The 20,945-nt window shown below is 37.1% G+C and overlaps 1 protein-coding gene and 1 pseudogene across 1 annotated transcript; one reads left to right on the top strand and one right to left on the bottom strand.

The window, feature by feature from the left end:
• On the top strand, positions 9,518–11,326 carry LOC107636661. The gene is made up of 3 exons (XM_016340157.1): positions 9,518–9,955; positions 10,109–10,652; positions 10,803–11,326. The coding sequence occupies exons 1-3, from the start codon at positions 9,518–9,520 to the stop codon at positions 11,324–11,326; spliced, it is 1,506 nt and encodes a 501-aa protein (XP_016195643.1).
• Positions 14,636–17,362, bottom strand: LOC107636662 (annotated as a pseudogene).

A 20,945-nucleotide genomic window follows, 5' to 3' on the forward strand; every position in this document is an offset into this window, starting at 1 on the left:
CCAGGTTTTACATTCTACCCACCTAAATAAGAATTTTGCCCACAAAATTCGAGTTCAGTTATATAAGAATAGGTGCGGGTTGTCTGTTCGTATTTTTTATTCAAGTTTCCAAGTGTGCTCCTCAATACCAGCTCGACTCCACGCAACTTCCTTTCTGCGCAGCCGTTTAACACTGGTGTTGTCAATTCTGACCGGAGTCACTTGGAGTGTCAAATATTCTTTTAACTGAAAGGATTCAGGTTCTAACACAAGGCTAGCATCAGGAGTGTACTTCCGAAGCTGCAACACATGGAATACGTTGTGCATGTTTGAAAGATGTGGTGGTAGAGCTATCTGATACGCCACCGGTCCAACCCTCTCAAGAATCTGAAACGGACCGATGTATCGAGAATTCAGTTTCTTTGTTTTAATCACTCTACCTACTCTTGTTGCTGGATTCACCTTAAGAAAAATATGATCTCCTTCCTCAAATTCCAAGGGTTTCCACCTCTGATCGACGTAACTCTTCTGACGGCTCTAAGCAGTGAGCATCCTGTTTCGGATTTATTTTTATCTGTTCAGTAGTTTCAGCTATCATTTCAGGCCCTAACAAGCCTTTCACCCCAACTTCATACCAGCATAGAGGAGATTGACACTTTCACCCATACAGAGCCTCATACAGAGCAATTCTGATGCTCGCATGATAGCTGTTATACACAAACTCCACTAGTGGCATATACCAATCCCAGCTTGCCGGCTGGTCCAAAATACAAGCGCTCAACATATCTTCTAGGGTTTGGATTGTCCTCTCAGATTGGCTATCTGTTTGAAGGTGGTAAGCTATACTTAAGCTTAACTGGGTTTCAAAAGCTCTCTGAAATTCCCCCCAGTACCTTGAAGTGAAACGGGGATCCATGTCAGATATTATGGTGGTAGGCACGCCGTGAAGTCTCACAATATCCTTTATGTATAAACGTGCTAGTTCCTCAAGGGTACAACTCATCCGAATGGATAAAAAGTGAGCCGACTTTGTCAGCCGGTCGACAATCACCCAGACAGCATCAAATCCAGCTTGAGTTCTTGGCAATCCTGACACAAAGTCCATTGCGATGCTCTCCCATTTTCATTGTGGAACTTCTAAAGGTTGCAGAGTCTCGAACTGTCTCTGGTGTTCAATTTTCACTTTCTAATAAGTTAGGCACTTAAACACATGCAACGCTATGTCGTTCTTCATCCCTGGCTACCAGAACATTGCTTTCAGATCATGGTACATCTTGGTGCTTCCCGGATGAATAGAAAATTCGTTTTTGTTTGCGTCCTTTAAGATGTCCTGTCGCAAGGTTCCCACATCCGGCACAACGATCCTACCCTTGAATCTCCACAATATATCTTTGTCCCATGATACTCTCCACTGCTTTTCTCACTCAATTGCCAGTAACACCTTTGGTAATATATTATCGTCTTGATGAGCTTTCAAGAGTTCAGATTTAAAATCACTTGAAATTTGTAACTAACTTAAGCACAGAGTCCCAGACACTTCTTGAACACCTATCTTCAGGTTCTCAAATGCTTTGAGTAACTTCTCTTCTCGAAGCATCATCCAAGCAGCACATAATGATTTTTGGCTTAAGGCATCTACCACAACATTTACTTTCCCTGGATGGTAATTCAGTTCAAAGTCATAGTCCTTCAGTAACTCCATCCACCTCTTCTGCCGCATATTAAGCTCGTTCTGATCAAAAAGATATTTCAAGCTCTTGTGATCAAAGAAAACTTGGAATTTAACCCCATAGAGGTAATGCCTCCACACCTTCAGTGCAAACATAATCGCAGCAAGTTCCAGGTTGTGTGTCTGATAATTAACTTCATGAGATTTCAACTTTCGTGAGGCATACGCCACCATATTCTGGTGTTGCATCAGCACACACCCCAGACCATTCAATGAAGCATCACAATACACCTCAAATGGTTTGTTCGGTTAAGGTAGTACGAGCACAGGAGCTTTAGTCAATTTCTGCTTTAAATCTTGAAAGCTTTCTTCACATTCAGACGTCCAGACAAACGGCGCATCTTTGCGGGTTAACTTCGTCAATGGCAATAGCCAGCTAAACCCAGAAAACTCCTTATCTCAGTTACTGAGGTCAGTCGCCCCCACTCCATTACTGCTTCCACCTTAGAAGGATCTACTGTTATCCCTTGTTTACTTACTACATGGCCAAGAAACTTCACTTTACTCTTCCAAAATTCACATTTAGATAACTTGGCGTACAATTTTCTCTCCTTCAAGATTTGGAGCACAATTCGCAAGTGATCCAAATGCTCTTCATTATCCTTGAAATAAATCAGTATCTCATCAATGAAGATGACTACAAACTTATCTAGAAACTAACGGAAAATTTGGTTCTTGTAGTCCATAAATACCATAGGAGCGTTTGTCAGCCCAAAAAATATTACGGTGTACTCGTAATGACCATAACGGGTTCAGAAAGAGGTCTTAGGGATGTCTTCATCTCTCACCCTTATCTAGTGATACCCGGATCGCAAGTCGATCTTAGAAAAAATTCTGGTTTCCTGTAACTGATCCATTAGATCATCAATCCTTGGCAGTGGATATTTATTCTTTACCATGACCTTGTTCAATTGCCTGTAGTCCACACAGAGCCGCATATTTCCGTCTTTCTTCTTCACCAATAATACCGGTACTCCCTACGGCAAAATGCTCGGACGAATGAAGTTCTTATCCATTAACTCCGCAAGCTGAGATTTAAGTTCAGTTAAATCCAAAGGAGACATTCTATATGGTGCCATCGATATTGGTCCTACTCTAGGCACCAATTCAATCGCAAACTCGATTTTTCGAGCAGGAGAAAATTTGGGAATGTCTTCTGAAAACACTTTTGGGAATTCGCTCACAACTGGAATCTGTTCTAAACTTTGCTCTTCTCCTGACACATTTGCCACCAATAGCACAACACCTTCACATTCATACCCACTTCAATTCACAACTACAGAGTTTAATTCTTTGCCACAACCGGCCCTTTCGGATGCTTCCGACATAAAATGCAACGTTCTTTCAGAATAGTTCAACAAAACATGGTTCTTAGACAACCAATCCAATCCCAAGATGAGATCAAGACCAGTCATCAGCAGACAAATTAAATCATGGACGAAATCTCGCTATTTAACTCAGAATGACACTTGTGGACATGCTAACCTAGTCACAACGACTTTAGAAGTAGCATTATACACATTTAGATCATAATCCAGCACAACTATCTTCAACTCTAACTCACTAGCCTTTTCAAATGCTATGAATGAATGAGTAGCTCTAAAATCAAACAAAGCATTCAGAGTTTTACCAGCTATTTTGCATTTACCTCGGATCAGTGTATCGGACCCCTCAACACTAGCAGCTGATGTAGTGAATACCCATGCTAGTTACTGTGCTTTCTTAGTACCTTGCCTCTGTTTCTCCGGACAGTTTGAGGCTTTATGTCCAGCCCTTCCACATGAATAACACAATCCCCAACCAGTTTTACACGGAACTCCCGGATGACTTCTACATCTAGCACAAGCTTGCTCATTTTGAGGCTGTTATCCAAATCTTCTCCCCTGATAATTGTTATTGTTAGGCCTTCTGAAATTGGTCTGGCCTTGAGTCTGCTATGTTACAAATCCTCCACGCTTGAAAGTTTGACCCCCTAGGAGCGAAGCTTCTTCCTTGGTTCTGCTGAAAAGATATCCTATGGCTCATTTTCTCTGCAGTTTCCTTTCTCACACAGTCTTCAGCAACCCTGCTCTTATTTACCAGCTCTGAGAAAGTCATGATTTCCATTGGCCCCAAAAAACTTAAGATATCGCTCTGGAGTCCTCCTTCATACTTAATAAACTTCCACTCCTCGAAGTCTCCAGGAGCACCCTGATAGATACGGAAAAACTGGTACAGTTCATCAAATTTATTCGTATATTCAGCCACTGATATTGTACCCTGCTTCAGCTGTAGTAATTCAAGTTCCTTTGCCGTCTTGACTGAATTCAGAATGTACTTTTTGTAAAATTTAACCTGGAAGGCATTGCAGGATATAGGATCATCACCCTACTACAGGAGGCGTCGTGTTCCCTGCCACCATTACAGCACTTCCCCCATAAGCTAATAAGTGGCAAACTCTATGCACTGATCATCAGGCACCAGTTGTGCTTGTAGTGCTCGCTCCATTGCTTGAAACCAGTTATCGGTTTCAGTCGGATTGGTGGTTCTCCTGAAAACTGGTAGGTTAACCTTCAGAAATGCTGACAGTGTCATCGGCCTATTTTCATTATTCCCCCATTACCATTATTCATTTGCTGTCCAAGCACCTCAGCAATGGCCTGCATAGCAGTAACCATATTCTCCAACACAGCCATAAAGTTCACTGGGTTATTCGTATCGGTTTTTGGTTCCTCATTACTAGCTCGTCCTCTCCCACGACCTCGACCGTATCCACAAGGCGCCATCTGGTTCCTATACACACCAAACAATCGATATCAAGGTGATCAGTCTCAATATTGTAAGTCTAGTGCTTCAAAGTCCCAAATGCATGCTCATGACGTTTATGCCACATATATCAATTAGATATCCTAATAGCACATTAACACAAACACACACACACACACACACACACACACACACACACACACACACACACACACACACACACACACACACACAGAGAGTGAGAGTATGGAAGAAGCATAGTCATTCCGTCCTTCAAGCTCTACAGGAACGAATTGCTCTGATACCATAATGTACCACCGTACCACACAGAATCTTATTCTTAAGTCATAAGACATAGGTGGTGAGGTATTACGACCTCTAAAAGCAAAATTATATATATAATATATTGAAAAAGTTTTATATCTAGGAGCCTTTGAAGAAAATGGTGAAGCAAAAATCGTAAAACTGAAAAGCGCAACACTCACATCAAGGCTAGCAATATATGAAGCGAGATAAGAGTAAGCTAACATGGATATATACAAAAGAGTTCCAAAATACAGATAAAAAAGCTCAAGACTTAGCTTGCGAAGATAAACCTTTCAGAACACATAAGTATATATACATATATATATAAGAGAACCCAAAAGAACCCAAAAGACAAAGTTTACAGAACCAGTGTCTCCAAAATAACCTCTAAGAGAAAGTTAATACATCATATACATAAATAGTGGAGATAATAAGTGTCTACACATGTACATAATCAAAATAAATCCCCCACAAACACAAAGATCTTCGCTACCAGAAGCTTCCAGCATGCCTCAGCGAGGTGCCTCACGTCCTGCATCTGAAAACCACAAAATATGTATGGGGTGAGAACCAGAGGTTCTCAGCATGGTAACAGTGCCCACATATCTAACATATAATGTCTTGGGAAAGCCGAAAAAAATCCCAGAACTTCTGATATATGAATTAAACTTATAAAACATAACTAAACCAAAAGTAAATCAGGCTACTAACTAAGGATCTTCATACTATCTAATACTCCCCTTTCCAATTCCTCTTAACCTTCCAACAGCCACTAGAATCATTCCTTTCAAACACAATTATTAGACGAAAGGAAATCACAAGTAGAAACCATATACAGCATATAAACAAGTAGTAAATAGTTTATGCAATCAGTTAGGCAATCCAAACAAGGCATACCAAACAAACACATAGATGCATATGATGCATGTTTGTCTTAAGGCTGATGAGTCTTATCTGTCGGTTATATAGCCAACTTGACAAGTCCTGGTAGCTAACATTGGATTGTACCTCTGTTGTGTATCTCCAAATCTTAAATCATAATCATTCATACTCATATAACACACACCGGTGTTTATCCATGGGGGCTGTAAGAACCGTAACTAATCAACCGGTTAATTAAGTAATTAATATTGCCCAAATTAGGCTTCAAACAATTAGAGTGAGAATTTGAGGATTTAAAGGTGATTTTCAGACTCAGTGGGTCTTTCTAAGTCAGAAAATGTGCTTTCTGCAAAAAACTGCAAAAAATAGCGAACCGACAATTGAACCGGTTGAACCGGTTCAAGTCTGCCTGGTACCACATGAAAAAAAGTGAAAACCGGCGAAAACCTTAGAAAAATGTTAGGAATAGAAAATCAGGCATTAATTTTAAAGGTTTGGCCCGAAGTTGGGCCAAACGGGCTAAAAATGCTAACGAGTTTGACCAGGCCCAAGTTGGGCCCAAGCCCAACATATAAAAGGCTCATTAAATGAATCAAACCAGCCACAACACTAAACAAACACACTCATACATGCTGAAAAGAGAAGAGAGAAACTCTTTTGGTTACTATTCATCATCTTCTTCCAAAGCTCATATCTTGAGCTAGAGAGCTCCGATCGCCGCACTGTTTGCGGCCACGCGTTCCTTGTGAAGAGCTCTACAAAACCCACCCGAAAAACCCTCAAGGTAATCATAAAATCTTCTCAGTTTCTCTCCTCAAAATTTCGGGTACTTAGGGTTTGTGCCTAAATGAGTTTTTGTGATTCTTGGTGTATAGGTTTGCTCTAATCCTTGCTTGGCCTTGGATTCTTGCTAGTAAATCTGTGGGAGAAGGTAAGAGCCACTTAACCCTTGTGAATTTATGTTTAATTAGAACCCTAGGTTGATTTGAGGTGATTTATATGTATATAGTTTGATTATTGTGGCTTTGGGAGCTCTTGGAACTTAATTGTGCTTATTAGAGTGGAAGTGAAAGCTTGGAAATTGGTTAAAAGCTATTTGGTGATCAATTTGAGTTTTGGTACATAAAGGAGAATCGGCCACGGTATGGTTTCGGTTTCCTCTATGTAGTATATAATATTCATGAACACATAGGCTAGTGACCAATAAGATAGGTTGAACTAAAATGATGGTTAGTGTGCTAAATGTTGATGAATTGATGAATGTTGGGTTGATTGTGATGAATTTTAATGATATGATGATGTTGTATGATTGTATGGATTGGAAGTTGGTTCCTTATGATAATTGTAGTGTTATGATTTATGAAATGGTGGGTTTGATGGTGATGTTGATCATAAATGTTATATAGTTGATGTTGGAATTGAGAATAATGAAATGAGAAGAAGAATGTGGTAAAGTTGGTGTATTATGGTATAACTAGTACATTTTGATGAAAAGTGGTGTTTTGAATGGTTTGATGTGATTTGGAATGTGTATGGTAAGAAAGTGTGTAAATTGTGAAGTTAGGAAAAATTGGATTTTTGATGAATTTTGTACGATCATAACTTTTGCCTCGGTTTTCAAAATTAATTGAAAATTATTTATAATTAAAGATCTTTGAAAATCCTTTAAATCGATATAAAGTTTGTGAAAATTAGAATTTTGTAGAGGAAGTTATGATCCTTCAAAGTTGGTGTTAGAAATTTGAAATTTTGCAAAGTTGCAGGATTTCAAGATTTGCTGATATGTGCGGGCGCACACACTCGTGTGGACGCACACGCTGCAAAAATTTTGATATGTGCGGACGTACACATCTGTGCGCACGCACAGGCAGGAAAGTGCGTTCTGGTTGCGGCGCTAGCACAGCTTGTGCGCGCACATATCTAAGGAAAAATTTCAACCTGTGCGGACGCACAGGCTTGTGCGAACACACAAGTTAGGGAGGCTGGTCTGTTGGGGGTGCTAGAACAGGTTGTGCGAGCACATAGATCCTTGTAAAAATTGACACCTGTGCGTACGCACACCCCTGTGCATACGCACGCGTTTTAAAACTCTCAGGAGTGTGCGCACGTACAGACCCTTGTGTGGCTGCACACGTCTTGTTTCTCAAAATTTTATTTGTTTTCAACTATTCTACCTTCCCAACACAATTGCAAGCTTCTTTAACACCATTTTAAGACTTTTGGGCCTAGTTTGAGTATTAGAACATGTGATATAACTTAAGAGTCGTAGTACATGGTTGTATGATAAATTAGAAAACGGAGGCCTAGGTTTCTGGCGTGCTGAGAACGGTTTGACGTTAGGTGAAGGATGATTGATATATGATATGAGGAATGATGAATTGTTGATAATTGGAAATTGAGTTATGAATGGACAGTGGCTGAGATGAGTCGAGGACTCGGATTGAGACGATGGATCCATGTATACTGAAAATGTTTTCTGAAAACCACTAAAATATTATTTTTACTGAGAATATGAGACGCTATGCGCTCGGCAGGGACAGCGGTTGGATCCCGCCTGTCGAGGTAGCGGCGTCGGCGTAAGGGTAGTGGTTCGTCCCGCTTGCGTTGAGATGTGAGGTCTGTGACAAGAGTTTCCCGCTCACATCCCTTCGGACCTATAGGCGAGCAGGCGCCGGTACGTGGACAGTGATCCGAGCACTATATCTCGGGGGTTCCCATATGAGAAATCCGAAGGGCGACGTCTCCATGGAGATGTGTCGGGTTGACAGTTGAATCGACAATGTGATATCACAGCCAGTAGGGCAGGCATTCATCATATGTATTCCTATCTGTTTGTTTTCTTTGCCGACTTGAAATTGTATGCCTAATTGAATAACATGCCTATTTTCCTACTTGATCTACTTGCCTCGTATTCTTTTACTTGTGGATTACTTGCATTGTTATTAATTGTGCTTTCTACTGGGATTGAGGAGGTACGGAAGGTGGTGGCGATGGGATCGCATGGAGGATAGGTTGGTGAAGGCTGTAGGACAGCGGTGTTTGATTAGAATAGTTTTCCCTTAAGATAGAGTACCCTGTTTAATTGTGATAAGGTTTATATTATGCTTATTTGTTTTAGAATGCTTTAAGCTTGAATCTTGTGATGGATATTGAGCTTAGGATTGCCTTTGGCGTCCCGGGGTCTTATATCCTACATCACTGGGCACTGTTACCATACTGAGAACCTCCGGTTCTCATACCATATCTTTGTTGTGTTTTTCAGATGCAAGTCGCAACCCACCTCGGTGAGTTGCTGTGGATGGTGTCAAGAGCGGAGGATCTTGGTTTCTTTTGGAGTCTTTTTGGTTTATTTTGTTTTTATGTCTCTTACTTTTATATTTTGTTTAGCTTAGAGGCTTGTATATGAGAGAACAACTTGTATAAGCTGTTTTTAAACTGTCAGGTTTCTATATGGTCTGTATATGGCTAGCCGGCTTAAACTCCGCGAGTCGAGGCTAGTTTCTTATGATATTATACTATGATACTATTCCCTCATTTATATATTACTTCTGTTTCTTATGTTGTAAGATAGTATGCTTTGCGCTTTGAAATCCTGTTTTTGAGCTATATCTTTCATCGGGCTTCTAGATAATATTATTTCTTATATATATTATACGTATGAGCTTTAGAACTATAGTAATCTTGTCTTTTCTTTGATGCTATTAGGTTATCTACTTGATATATGCATAGCATGCTTGTTTGTGAGTGCCTGTTTGGGATAATTGAAGCACTTGGCTTTTGATATTGAGACTGATCACCTTGATATCGATTGTTTGGTGTAGACAGGAACCCTACATGGCTACTCGCAGGCGAGGTCGAACACGTACGCGAGAAAGTATGAATGAGAAACCAGCTGACAATCACGCCGAATTCATGGAGGCAATGGCGAATCTCGCTAATACCATGGAAGCTAATGATGCTGTAACTCTGCAAGCTGTGCAGAGATTGGGCCAACTGGCCGGCAACGGAAATGGCAAGGGGAATGGCGAAGGGAATGCTAATGATAATGCTGAGGGTAATGGCGATAACACGGGAGGAGTTCCGATGACCTTGGCGACGTTTCTCAAGGTTCATCCACCAACTTTTCTAGGGTCCACAAATCCTACTGAAGCGGATCATTGGTTCCATGCTATGGAGCGTGCTTTACAGGTGCAACATGTTCCTCTCAATCAATATGTGGAATTTTCCGCTTATCAGCAAGCGGGAGAGGCCCAGCCTTGGTGGCAAGCTGAGTGTCATTTGCTACAGCTTCAGAACACCGACATTCCATGGGAGGTGTTCCAAACGGCTTTCTATAAGAAATACTTCCCTGAGTCTGCAAGGGAAGCGAAGGAGATGGAGCTAATGCAGCTGAAGCAAGGATCCATGTCTTTGGCTGAGTACACCAACAAGTTCGAAGAGCTTTGTAGGTTTTCTCGGGTGTGTCAGGGTGACCCGGAGACTTACGAGAGCTGGAGATGCGTTAAGTACCAGAGGGGTTTGAAGGACAACATTATGAGTGCTGTGGCTCCTATGGGGATCCGCATCTTCTCCGACTTGGTGAATAAGGCTAGAGTAGTGGAGGAGTATGCCAAGACCGTGGCAGCATCTAAGGACACTCATGAAGGGAGCTCTAGTCATGGGTGTGGCAAGTATTTTCATCCGAGAGGACAAAGCTTCACAAGAGGAGGATATGCACCTCAAGGCCAAGGGGGCTTCAGAAAGAACAATCAGAATCAGTTTCAGTATGCTAGGGGAAGAGGAAATCAGAGTAAGAGTTCTCCGGATTTAGCTTGTAATTGTTGTGGACGTTTTCACCCTTATGACTCATGCAAGATTGGTTTAGGTGGTTGCTTCAAGTGTGGGTTGCCTGGCCACATTGCGAAGGATTGTCCTCGTTGGAGGAATCAGAATACGGGCCAGAGTCAACATCAAGGTCGAGTCTTTGCTGTGAATGCTAAGGATGCTTCTAAGGCAGATCCGTTGATGAGAGGTATATGTCTAATTAGTGATAAATCCTTAGTTGCATTATATGATACTGGATCTTCGCATTCGTTTATTTCGTTTGCTAAAGTTGAGGAATTAGGCTTGAAAGTGTCAGAATTACCTTTTGATCTGCATGTACATACTCCGCATCAAACAGTTATGACTAGATCAGGTTGTAGACAAGTAGGTTTCAAGCTTGAGAGTAGAGATTTTGTGCATGATTTGATCTTTTTACCAATGGTGGGGTTGAAAATGATTTTGGGGTTTGATTGGTTGTCGAAGAACTGGGTTTTGTTGGATTGTTTTGAACGGACAATTCGGTTTATGCCGGAAGGAGAAAATGGAGCAGTGGTAGCTACGGGGTATTACCTGAACTCTGTAATGGTGTATTGTAGTGGGAAGGAGTGTCAGGGTTATATTCTATTTGCTGCTAATGCGTTGGGTGATGCCCAGAATTTAGATCAGATACCGGTGGTTAAAGATTTTCCAGAAGTGTTCCCAGAAGATATCCCTGAGTTTCCACCTCAGAGGAAAATTGAATTTGTGATCGAATTGGTGCTGGGAGCCAGACCAGTGTCGATTGCGCCGTATAGAATGACTCTGATAGAGCTGGCAAAGTTAAAAACTCAGTTGAAAGAGCTTCTAAACAAGAAGTTTATTCGACTGAGTGTATACCCGTAGGGAGCGTCAGTTTTATTGGTGAAAAAGAAAGATAGAGAAATACGTTTGTGCGTGGATTACCGACAGTTGGAGGTTCAAACTATTATTTCATTCTTTCGTGTGTGTGTGTGTGATATATTCTTACTCTTTTATTTCATTCTTACTCTTTTGTGACATATTTCATTCTTACTATATTTACGGATAATGGTGCGGTGTAGGGAGTCCTTTGCTAGGAGTCCAGGACCAAGTTGGGAGAAGCCTATCAGAGAGATATTTGGGTCCACAATCGGAAAAGGGATTCCATACCCACACATAACGGTTGCCCTTGACTCTGGGCCCACCATTAATACCAGTCTTGATGCTATATCTGTAGACTCCAATATTCCACAACTCAATGCTCTTCCACAATACATCTTGAAAAACTGAAACCATCTTTAACAAAATAACAAGGCATTAATTAATAAATAATATTATTATTTTTATAAATTAAATTTTTATAAATTAAAAATACAAATAATAATTTTAATAATATTGTATCAAAATAAAAGTACATAAATAAATAAGTCAAAGTGACGTATAAAAGAATGGAAAGAGGATTCATTTGATCTTGAAGTTACGTATTAAAACGATTCATTTTTTCTTATCTTATTTAACTATAGTATTATTAATCCAAGACAATTATGTTGGAGCCTTGGAGGTGAAATATCTTTATCACCGTAGAAAATGATATTTTGATTACATGAAAAGAAATGCCAATAAAAGTTCGAACATCAAATAGAATATTGTTTTCCTTATCCTTTTCCTTTTTTTGGTTAAAAAATTAATGGTTTCTTACTTTATTTTATGTGAAATCGTGGTTAGTTTATTCCTGAGTAAAGTAATGAATTAGGAAGGATGCGTAGGAAAGGTTCTTGAAGATATAAATGCCAGGTGTGGGCCTCGTTCAGTTGATCCACTCAACAATCCCAAACCATGCAATTTGGAGCAACGCGGAATAAACACAGATAATGATTTTTCATAGCTATCATCAAGACGTGATGTGTTATACTTCTATTAGATCCAACCGTTTCGTATCTTTCATTTTCTAAAGTATTTGGTAATGTTACTTTAACACTAAAAAATTTTGTATATGATTTTAAAAAATGGATTATCAAAAATGAGTTAATTTTTTTTTGTACAAAATTAACTATTATACATGAATTTATGTACAAAATTTTATCTACATACAAAAAAAATTCTCTAAAAATGATATACTTTTTTTTGTTTATCAACAATTATAATAATATTAGATAAACGAGTCATATATTTAATGCCACTCAAATTTTTAAATACGATAACTATCGCTTCAAAATAGCAGTATCTTTTTTTGATAAACTATAGATTCGGCCTGTTTTTTATTCTATTTTTTAAGGACGTGAACATATGAAGTCTCATTTCTGTAACATACTAATTGGTATGATACCGCCAAACCATTTTTTATTAACAAAATGACATTAAGCTCTTGTTGCAGTCCGTGCTATTAAATTTGTAGCTTTATTTTTTGTGCCAACATTAAAAATTGTTTCTCCTTACTTGCTGCATCAAAAACCAAATCACATGCTTATGATAAAAAGCAAACAGTTCTTATAAGATTTAGAATATGAATACTCTTACGTTTTGCGGATATATAAGACGTCCTTTTAGGTTTTCATTTTCTAGTACAAAGGTCAAAATGAACTCTCGCTTTCATTATCTCTTCCAACGTTATGTTCTAGTATCTTTTTGTCATTGATCTCCACTAAAAAAAGAAATAGGATATCCTAAAATAAGAAAAAAATTGTTCCGATGGAATTTTCTCTTTTATCGAAGATTATCTCTTGATACATGGTCAGGCATTCAATTTTTTTTGTTACTTTTTTTATTCTCTTTCAAAAATATAATCCAATGTCTTTATTTAAATTTAAGAAATCTAAATTCGAAAAAATAGACTTTTAGCAATTATCAAATCTTAAAAAATAATTTCTGCAACATATCATATAAATTCCCGAAATTAAAAAATAAAATCTCTATGGTAAAACAGGATATTTTTTATTTTTTTCTTGAGTAAATTCTGTTTTTTTTTTCCAAAGCAATCTTAATAAATTGTCTTTACTTTTAAGGCTCTGTTATCCTATTGAATCCGATACCAATTGGTATCATTCCCCCAAAAACAACATTTTCTTTTAAACCTTTCAACCAATCGATAAGATTTTGGAGAGCAGTTTTTGCTAAAACTCTAATAGTTTCCTGAAAACTTGCTATGGATATGAAACTTTGGGTATACAAAGATATTTTTGTTATTCCCAATAATAGAGCTCCGTAACAAATTACTTCTTCTAAGGGACATCATGCTCATTTAGCTCGAAATAATTCAATTAGCTCGCTGGGTGAAAAAATATTAGACATTCCATCTTTTAAAGCCAATACTTTTGATGTTATTTGGCGTACAATAATCTCAATATGTCTATTTTGTATATGCAATCCTTGGGATTAATAAATCCTTTGAATTTTATTAACAAAAAAAATTCAACTTTAGACAATAGTTAGCTCAATACAAATAAAGAATCCCCAAAGATTGTCGAGAATTTTGGTTATATGTTCGTTCCAAGTGTCAATCCTTTTTTCTAGGTTAATTGATATTGAATCAATTGAACGAATTTCTAATCCCGATTCCACTCTTGGAAGACCTTGGGTTATATCACCTGATCACAATTTTTCATATATAAATATTATTAATATATCTTAAAAAATTTTTTTTTCCAAAATATTCATTTTAACAATAAAAACTTGTCCCGATTTTAATTTTAATTCTAGTCCATTTTTTATTTGAAATTGACATATATTTTCATAAATAAATTGCCCAAGTTAATTATTGTAATTATTTTTTATAATATTTATAATCATAATTATGATGGAGAAAATTCCAATTCAAAAGAATGTGTTTAATTTTATGTTGCTATATGGATTGGACTTATAAATTATTTGAATTTCGTCCATTAAAAAAAATTTTAATGTTTGGAATTTTTTTTAACTGGTCAAGTTTCTATTTTTTATTCACTCCTGAATAAAAATTTGAAACTTAAAGTGCTATTCCTACGGGTCCTAATGAATTTTTATTTGGAATTTGAAGATTTTTTTATTATTTTTTATTCTCTTTTTTATTTTTAGCTCGTAGTATTTTAAATTGTTAAAAGGTTCTATTTCAAAACAATCATATAATAACAAAATTATCAAATATTAGCATTCTGTATTTCTGTCTAACAACACATGAATCGTTTCATGATTTTGGATATGTAATTGTTGAGTTTTTTCCTAGAAAGAAATAAGAAAAAATGGATTAACATTGCTTCGATTTGACTCATTACCCGAGATTCATTCTGAACCGGATGGATTATTTCTTTTTTTGATATAGGAAATCTGTGATTTCTTCAGATCAATTCTTAAAAAATATCCAATCAAACCATTTATATTTACTTCAACAAAAAAAGGATGAGATTCTTCTATTGAAGAGCTTTTTTATTTCGATCTCGATCCCAATTTAATACTAAACAAGTTCGAACTAATTGAATGCTTGTGTCAGAAAATTTACGAATTGATTTTTCATTTCCATAAAGAATATAATTGAGAGCTTTAAACTCCAAATTATCCTTTTTTCGGAATAGATCATGTGAAAAAAATTTATTAAATTGATACTATTTGTATTTTTGTATAGAATTATATGTCAAACCAAAACAAAATACTTTTTTTATATAATTGTGATCCATTGGACAGAGATCTAATTTCATTTTTTTTATTCCTTTGAATTTTTTTTAACCTTTCGATTTGTATCAAAATATCATTATGTAGGTATACCTTATCCATTTCGCCAGAAAAATGGATATCCCCATAAAATATTTGTAATTCAATCTTTTTCTTCTTCTCCATTCGCACCAATTCGTCTACTCAACTTCTTATATTAAAAGTGATTGTTGCATTTGTTTCAATAATACTGTTGCTTCTTACTATTATGAAAAAAAGTTCGGATAAAAGATGCACTTCTTTAGGAATGAAAACAAAATCGATGTGCCTTGATTTGGTATTTTGGTTTACACTATTTGACTCCTTCATATTCAATAAATCTTCTTTTTTAAAAAGAGAGGGGTTCCAATAGTCTTAAATTTAGAAATTTCCGAATTTTATGTTCTATATAAAAGATCTTCAAAATGAACAAGAATACTATTTCTACGAAAAATACCATTCACAGGTATTTCAATCGAGATATCAAAAGAATATGTTAATTGTTTGTCAGGATCTTCAATCGAAAGGAATGGAAATGACATGATGAATCTATTTTGTCGCCCTTTTTCCAATAAATTTAAAGTTATCGAAGAAATAATAGGATGTCTAAAATGAGAATTATACATAATTGAATTTAGGCTTGATTTAGCGTAAGATTTTGAACTAAACAATTTATGTCTCACTAGATTTAGGTTATTTTCGACAAAATCATTATTTAAAAGAGACTTAGGAATTGCTTGTTCTCCAAGAAAACGAGAATGGGTGTGCATTTGATCTTGATACTTGAAGAGTGAAAAAGATAAGTCACTCCACTTACACGACTTTCTCGATAAGATCCATAAATGACTTGTCTTTGGTAAGATATGTGTGTTACCCCCGTTAAATTTAGATGCATGATATACATTAGTTTTCCAATACATTTCTCTTCGTGAGTAGAATAATATATTTTTGAACTTTTTTCTTCAAATTTAAAGTGTATGTTCTCGTGCGAATCTCGGCAATCACTTGCTCTGATTCTACGTAATGATTATTTTTAAACGAATAAAAAGCTTTTCGGTAAAATTCTAACATTATGTAGAATGTCATTACTTTTAGTAGTTACATATAAGTCTATATAAGATAAAAAAGCAGGATGACTGTGACGTGTACGCGTGGGATAAACCAAATTTTGATTGAATCTTATTTTTTCATTAGATGGAGCTCGCACGTGATCTGCAGTACCTCCTGTGAATACTCCACCTGTATGAAAAGTTCTTAATGTTAGTTAAGTACCAGGTTCTCCAATCGGTTGGCCCGCAATAATATCTATAGCTTCGCCTAATTTCACCAAGTTTTCATGAGTAGGACTCTGCCCATAACACAATCGACATATCCAAAATGTATTCCTACAAGTAAAAGGAGTTCAAATAGATATTGATTGTGTTTGAAAATTTATTAAACGATTGATTAGTCTAATCCCAATATCTTGATTTCAAATGGCAATACATCGCAAACCTATATATATTATTTGCTAATACACAACCAATTAATGTTTGTATCAAAATTCTTGCTGGCATTATTTTATTCTGGATATTTATATAAATTCCTCGAATAGTACTACAATCCACCCATCATACAACAATGTGCTGAACTACTTCAACAAGTCTGCGAGTAAGATATCCAGTATCTGATGTTTGTACAACGGTATCCACAACCCCTTTACGGGATTCGTAACAAAAAATTATATATTCTGTTAAAGAGAGCTCCTCGCGCAAGTTGCTTCGAATGGGTAAATCAATCGTTTCTCTTTGTGGATCTGACATTAATTCTCTCATACCCATTAATTGGTGTACTTGAGATGCATTTTCTCTAACGCCTGAGAAAGACATTATATAAACTGGATTTAGGGGTCGGTCATCCTAAATTGGGACTCATTTTTTGTCGTAAATGTTCACTTATAGCATACCATATCTCAATGGATTGGCGTAATTTTTCTACTGCATGTACATTTTCATAATGATGGTGTTTTTCCAAAATAAAACATTTCATGATCTTAAACAAGCTAACCCTTAGACGATATGGTTAAAAGATCGTCGACCCTAAGGAAATGGATGTAATAGTAGCTTGTCGAAATCCCAAAGTTTTTACTTGATCCAGCATATGTGATGTATATGTCATTCTAAAGTGATATATTAATCTATTAATAAGTCGCTTGATGGCAATTCCACCGATTACTTTATTGTGAAAGACCATATCAACCCGTTCTCCCATAAGTACCTCCATATTCTACTCAGTGAGATTAAGTTCAACAATCAGTTTTAGTTAATAGTTTGAAAATTTTCCTTCTTTGCTTATGTTAATTCATGTAAATGTTTTTTCCAAAAACTAAGATGCTACTCGATCCTAATTGATCCTTGAATTCAGATCCACATCAGAAATTGACTTAATTGGATACTATATAAATGGGCTCGACAAAAACCTTGTATAGCTTCTTCGATTTCTTGATAAAAAGAAATACGACCAACCGTAGTTCGGATGTATATACAACAAAAAATTTTTTATACTTTTTACTATTATATAATGACCACAAATATCATGATAGATACCTAACAGTTCATAATGAACTTCAATAGGAGCTTCTCTTGAGGAAATAACATGATGATCTAACCGCCAGCGGAACCACAAAGGACTATCGAATTTTTTTTTGTCCATAAGCTCCAATTGCATAATAGAAATTACAAAAAAAGGGTTCCTTTTTTCCGTTATTATTATTTTTTGAATTACTGCGATTACACAGACTATACCTGTTTGCACTAATACCTCGACGATTCCGGCTCGTTAATATATAAAGCCGAATAAGCATATCTTGAGTCGGTACGAAAAAATAAGATCTTTCATCGACAGAGACCAATAGGTTTATATGAGAAAACATAAGTAAATGAGTTTCTGTTTGGGCTTCCAAAGATAAAGGCACATGAACAGTCATTTGGTCTCCATCAAAGTCTGCATTGAATTCCTTACAAACTAATGGGTGTAAACAAATAGCACGCCCTTCCACTAACAAATGGAAGGTTCAAAAAGCCTAATGAAATCTTTAGTTGGTGTGAGATCATCTTCAATAATAAAACTTGTCTCTTGCTTAACTTCTCTTGACTCTTTAACCACTTCTTCCAGTTCTTTCATCTCTACTTCCTCTTCTTGCTGCAATTCATGCTTCAACTCCTCTTTTTTCCCTTGAGTTTCTAAGCTCTCCTCTTCACTATGCTCTTCAGTTAATTCTCTACATTCGTCAATGGGAGTGTCTTAATTACATGATTGCAGTAGGACTAAGCAGTTCACCGCTTCGGCTAAGGTAGCCACAAATTTTTCTTGCATCTTTTGGAATTTTTCTTGCTCTTGAAGAAAAGCTCAAAGCTCTTGTTATTCTTGAATCAAGAGTTGGAGAATTTGGTATTGAAGTAAAAAGGAGGATTCGTTGTTTGGGAGAAAAGTTTCATAATTGGAAGGTGGTTCATATTGGTGAGAATATTGAGGTGGTGGTTCTAAGTGTGGTTTATATGGCTGTTCTTGAGGCGCATATGGTCAGTGATATGGTGGATATGAGTTAGGATCATACGGCAGTGGTTGGTGGTAAGATGTGGTTTACGAGTATGGTTGAGAGTAATATTGAGGAGGTGGTTCATGTGTGTATGGTGGTTGAGGTTGAAAACCATATGAAGACTCACTATAACTATTGGATTGGTGTACATCATGGGGTGGATTGCCATCGTTGTACAACGGAGGAAGTTGATATGGATATCATGAAGATCGTCCACAAGAATGCGGCTCCTCCCTCGATTGATTTTCAGTCCCATAGTGCAAACCATCATTGAAATTTTCATTTCTTGCAACATAGTTACAACCAAACTCGAAACCAAATTAGATGAGAATTCATAGTGAAAAGAGAAAATAAAAACAAAAGCCACTAAGAAACAAAGAAAACAAACTCCTAAACAAAAACAAGCAAACAAACAAAAGCAAACTATTTACAATATCAACATAGAAACAATAATCAATAACAAACACACATTGTGAATCTCCGGCAATGGCACCACGAGGATTAAAGGATTAAGAAATCAATAGTTAATTGATTTTTCTAGTTAGACAATCATAATTAGATGATAAGCAATCAAGAAATATAAATGACATGAAATTGAAAGAAAGCAATAAAGTGACTGGAAAGTAAATGACAAGAATATAAAGTGCAAGAAAGTAAAGTGATGGAAATGTAAAGTACAGGAATTGTAAAGTACTAAGAATTAAAGATAGAAAACATTAGGATTGGAGATGTTGATTTCTCCTGAATCAATGATTCTCAACTTCTTTTGTTGTTCATGCAATGTTAGATCTTTGGCAGATCATAAGTAATTGAGCTCCAATTCCTTGGTTACTCAATTTCTCTAGTCATGATCAAATGCCAATTCCTTGATCCAATGCTCATGAAAAGAGGTGAAGCTTAATTTCTATTTCCATACCACAACTCCTAAGATCACAATTTCAGAGAGATTACATGTGACAATATCAACTCTAAATCAAAATCAAATTTATTGTGAGAAGAGAGTTCCAAACTGAATTACTATGATTCCTTTTTCAAGGTTCACATAGAATTCTAATAGATCCAATTCCTCTTCTGATTGAATTGGATCTTTGAAGAACGGAAACTTTCTCTTAGATAAATAAAGATGGAATCAAGAAGAGAAGAAAATAAACATCAATTCATTAAAAATGCAAACAGAACTCCTCTCCCAAATGTAGAGAATTAGAAGCTCATAACTAAATATTTACAAGAATGGGTATGGAAGAAAGTGGAAGAGAAGAAGAGTGCGAAGTGTGTGAAGAGAGGAGTCCAAAGACCCCCTCCAGGATGGCGTCTAACATACCACTAAATGATGAAACTAAGGCATATTTATAAGCTATCCTAAATTAAAAATTCAAATGAAATTGAAAACAAATTACAATCAAATGAAAATTAACTACTTCTAGATGCTTCTTGTGGCCTTGATTTGTTGACAATTGTGGGCTTGCTTGCATGAATTTTGAGTGGACCTTGAAGCAATAATTGAACCAAATTGAGGGGTTCCAGATGGCTTTGGCGTTATTGCCACTAACGCCCCCTATTGCTGGCGTTGCCAATGCCCAGCTGGCATTGGTTGAATCGGGCGCTCTTGATTATGGGCGTTGATTGCACTTGTCATGCGTACTCGTGGGTCATGTGTACGCGTGACCACTATACCAGGCATCATTTCAAAGGGGGCTCCAGTTATATGGCAATGCCAGAAACAGTCTTCCAAGGGAAAAATTCCTCTTCACACGTACGCGTGGCCTTCTTCGTATGCATTATCTTGAGGGGCGCCAGTAATAACCTGGCGTTATCAACGCCAAGGTTCTCCTTCTAGTAGCAAAATTTCCTCCTCACGCATACGCGTCACCCACGCGTATGCGTGGCCTTCATCGCAGGCGTTATTTCAAACCAACGCCAGTTCATCCTGGCGTTGCCAATGCCAGGGTCTTCCTCCCAGGGATGCTCTTGGCGTTGTTGCACAATAAAACTGGTGTAAGATGGCGTTGCCAACGCCACGTTGCTTCCATAGTTGGCATTCTTTGAAGTAACGCAGTGTAAGTGGGCGTTGCCAATGCCCAAGTTGGCCTGCTCTAGGGCTCTACTTCCCCTGTCTCTACTTCACCTTGCCTCATGGTTCATTGCTTCATTACTCAATCCATGCTTGCCTGCATGCTTCATGGGACACGCTTTTGAAAGCGTGGTAACGTGGCGGAAATTGGCGAGTTAAGAAATCATTATAAGAGATGCGTTGCAAGTATAGTTCTC

Source organism: Arachis ipaensis, chromosome B04 (assembly GCF_000816755.2).
Source record: "Arachis ipaensis cultivar K30076 chromosome B04, Araip1.1, whole genome shotgun sequence".
Taxonomy (NCBI): domain Eukaryota; kingdom Viridiplantae; phylum Streptophyta; class Magnoliopsida; order Fabales; family Fabaceae; genus Arachis; species Arachis ipaensis.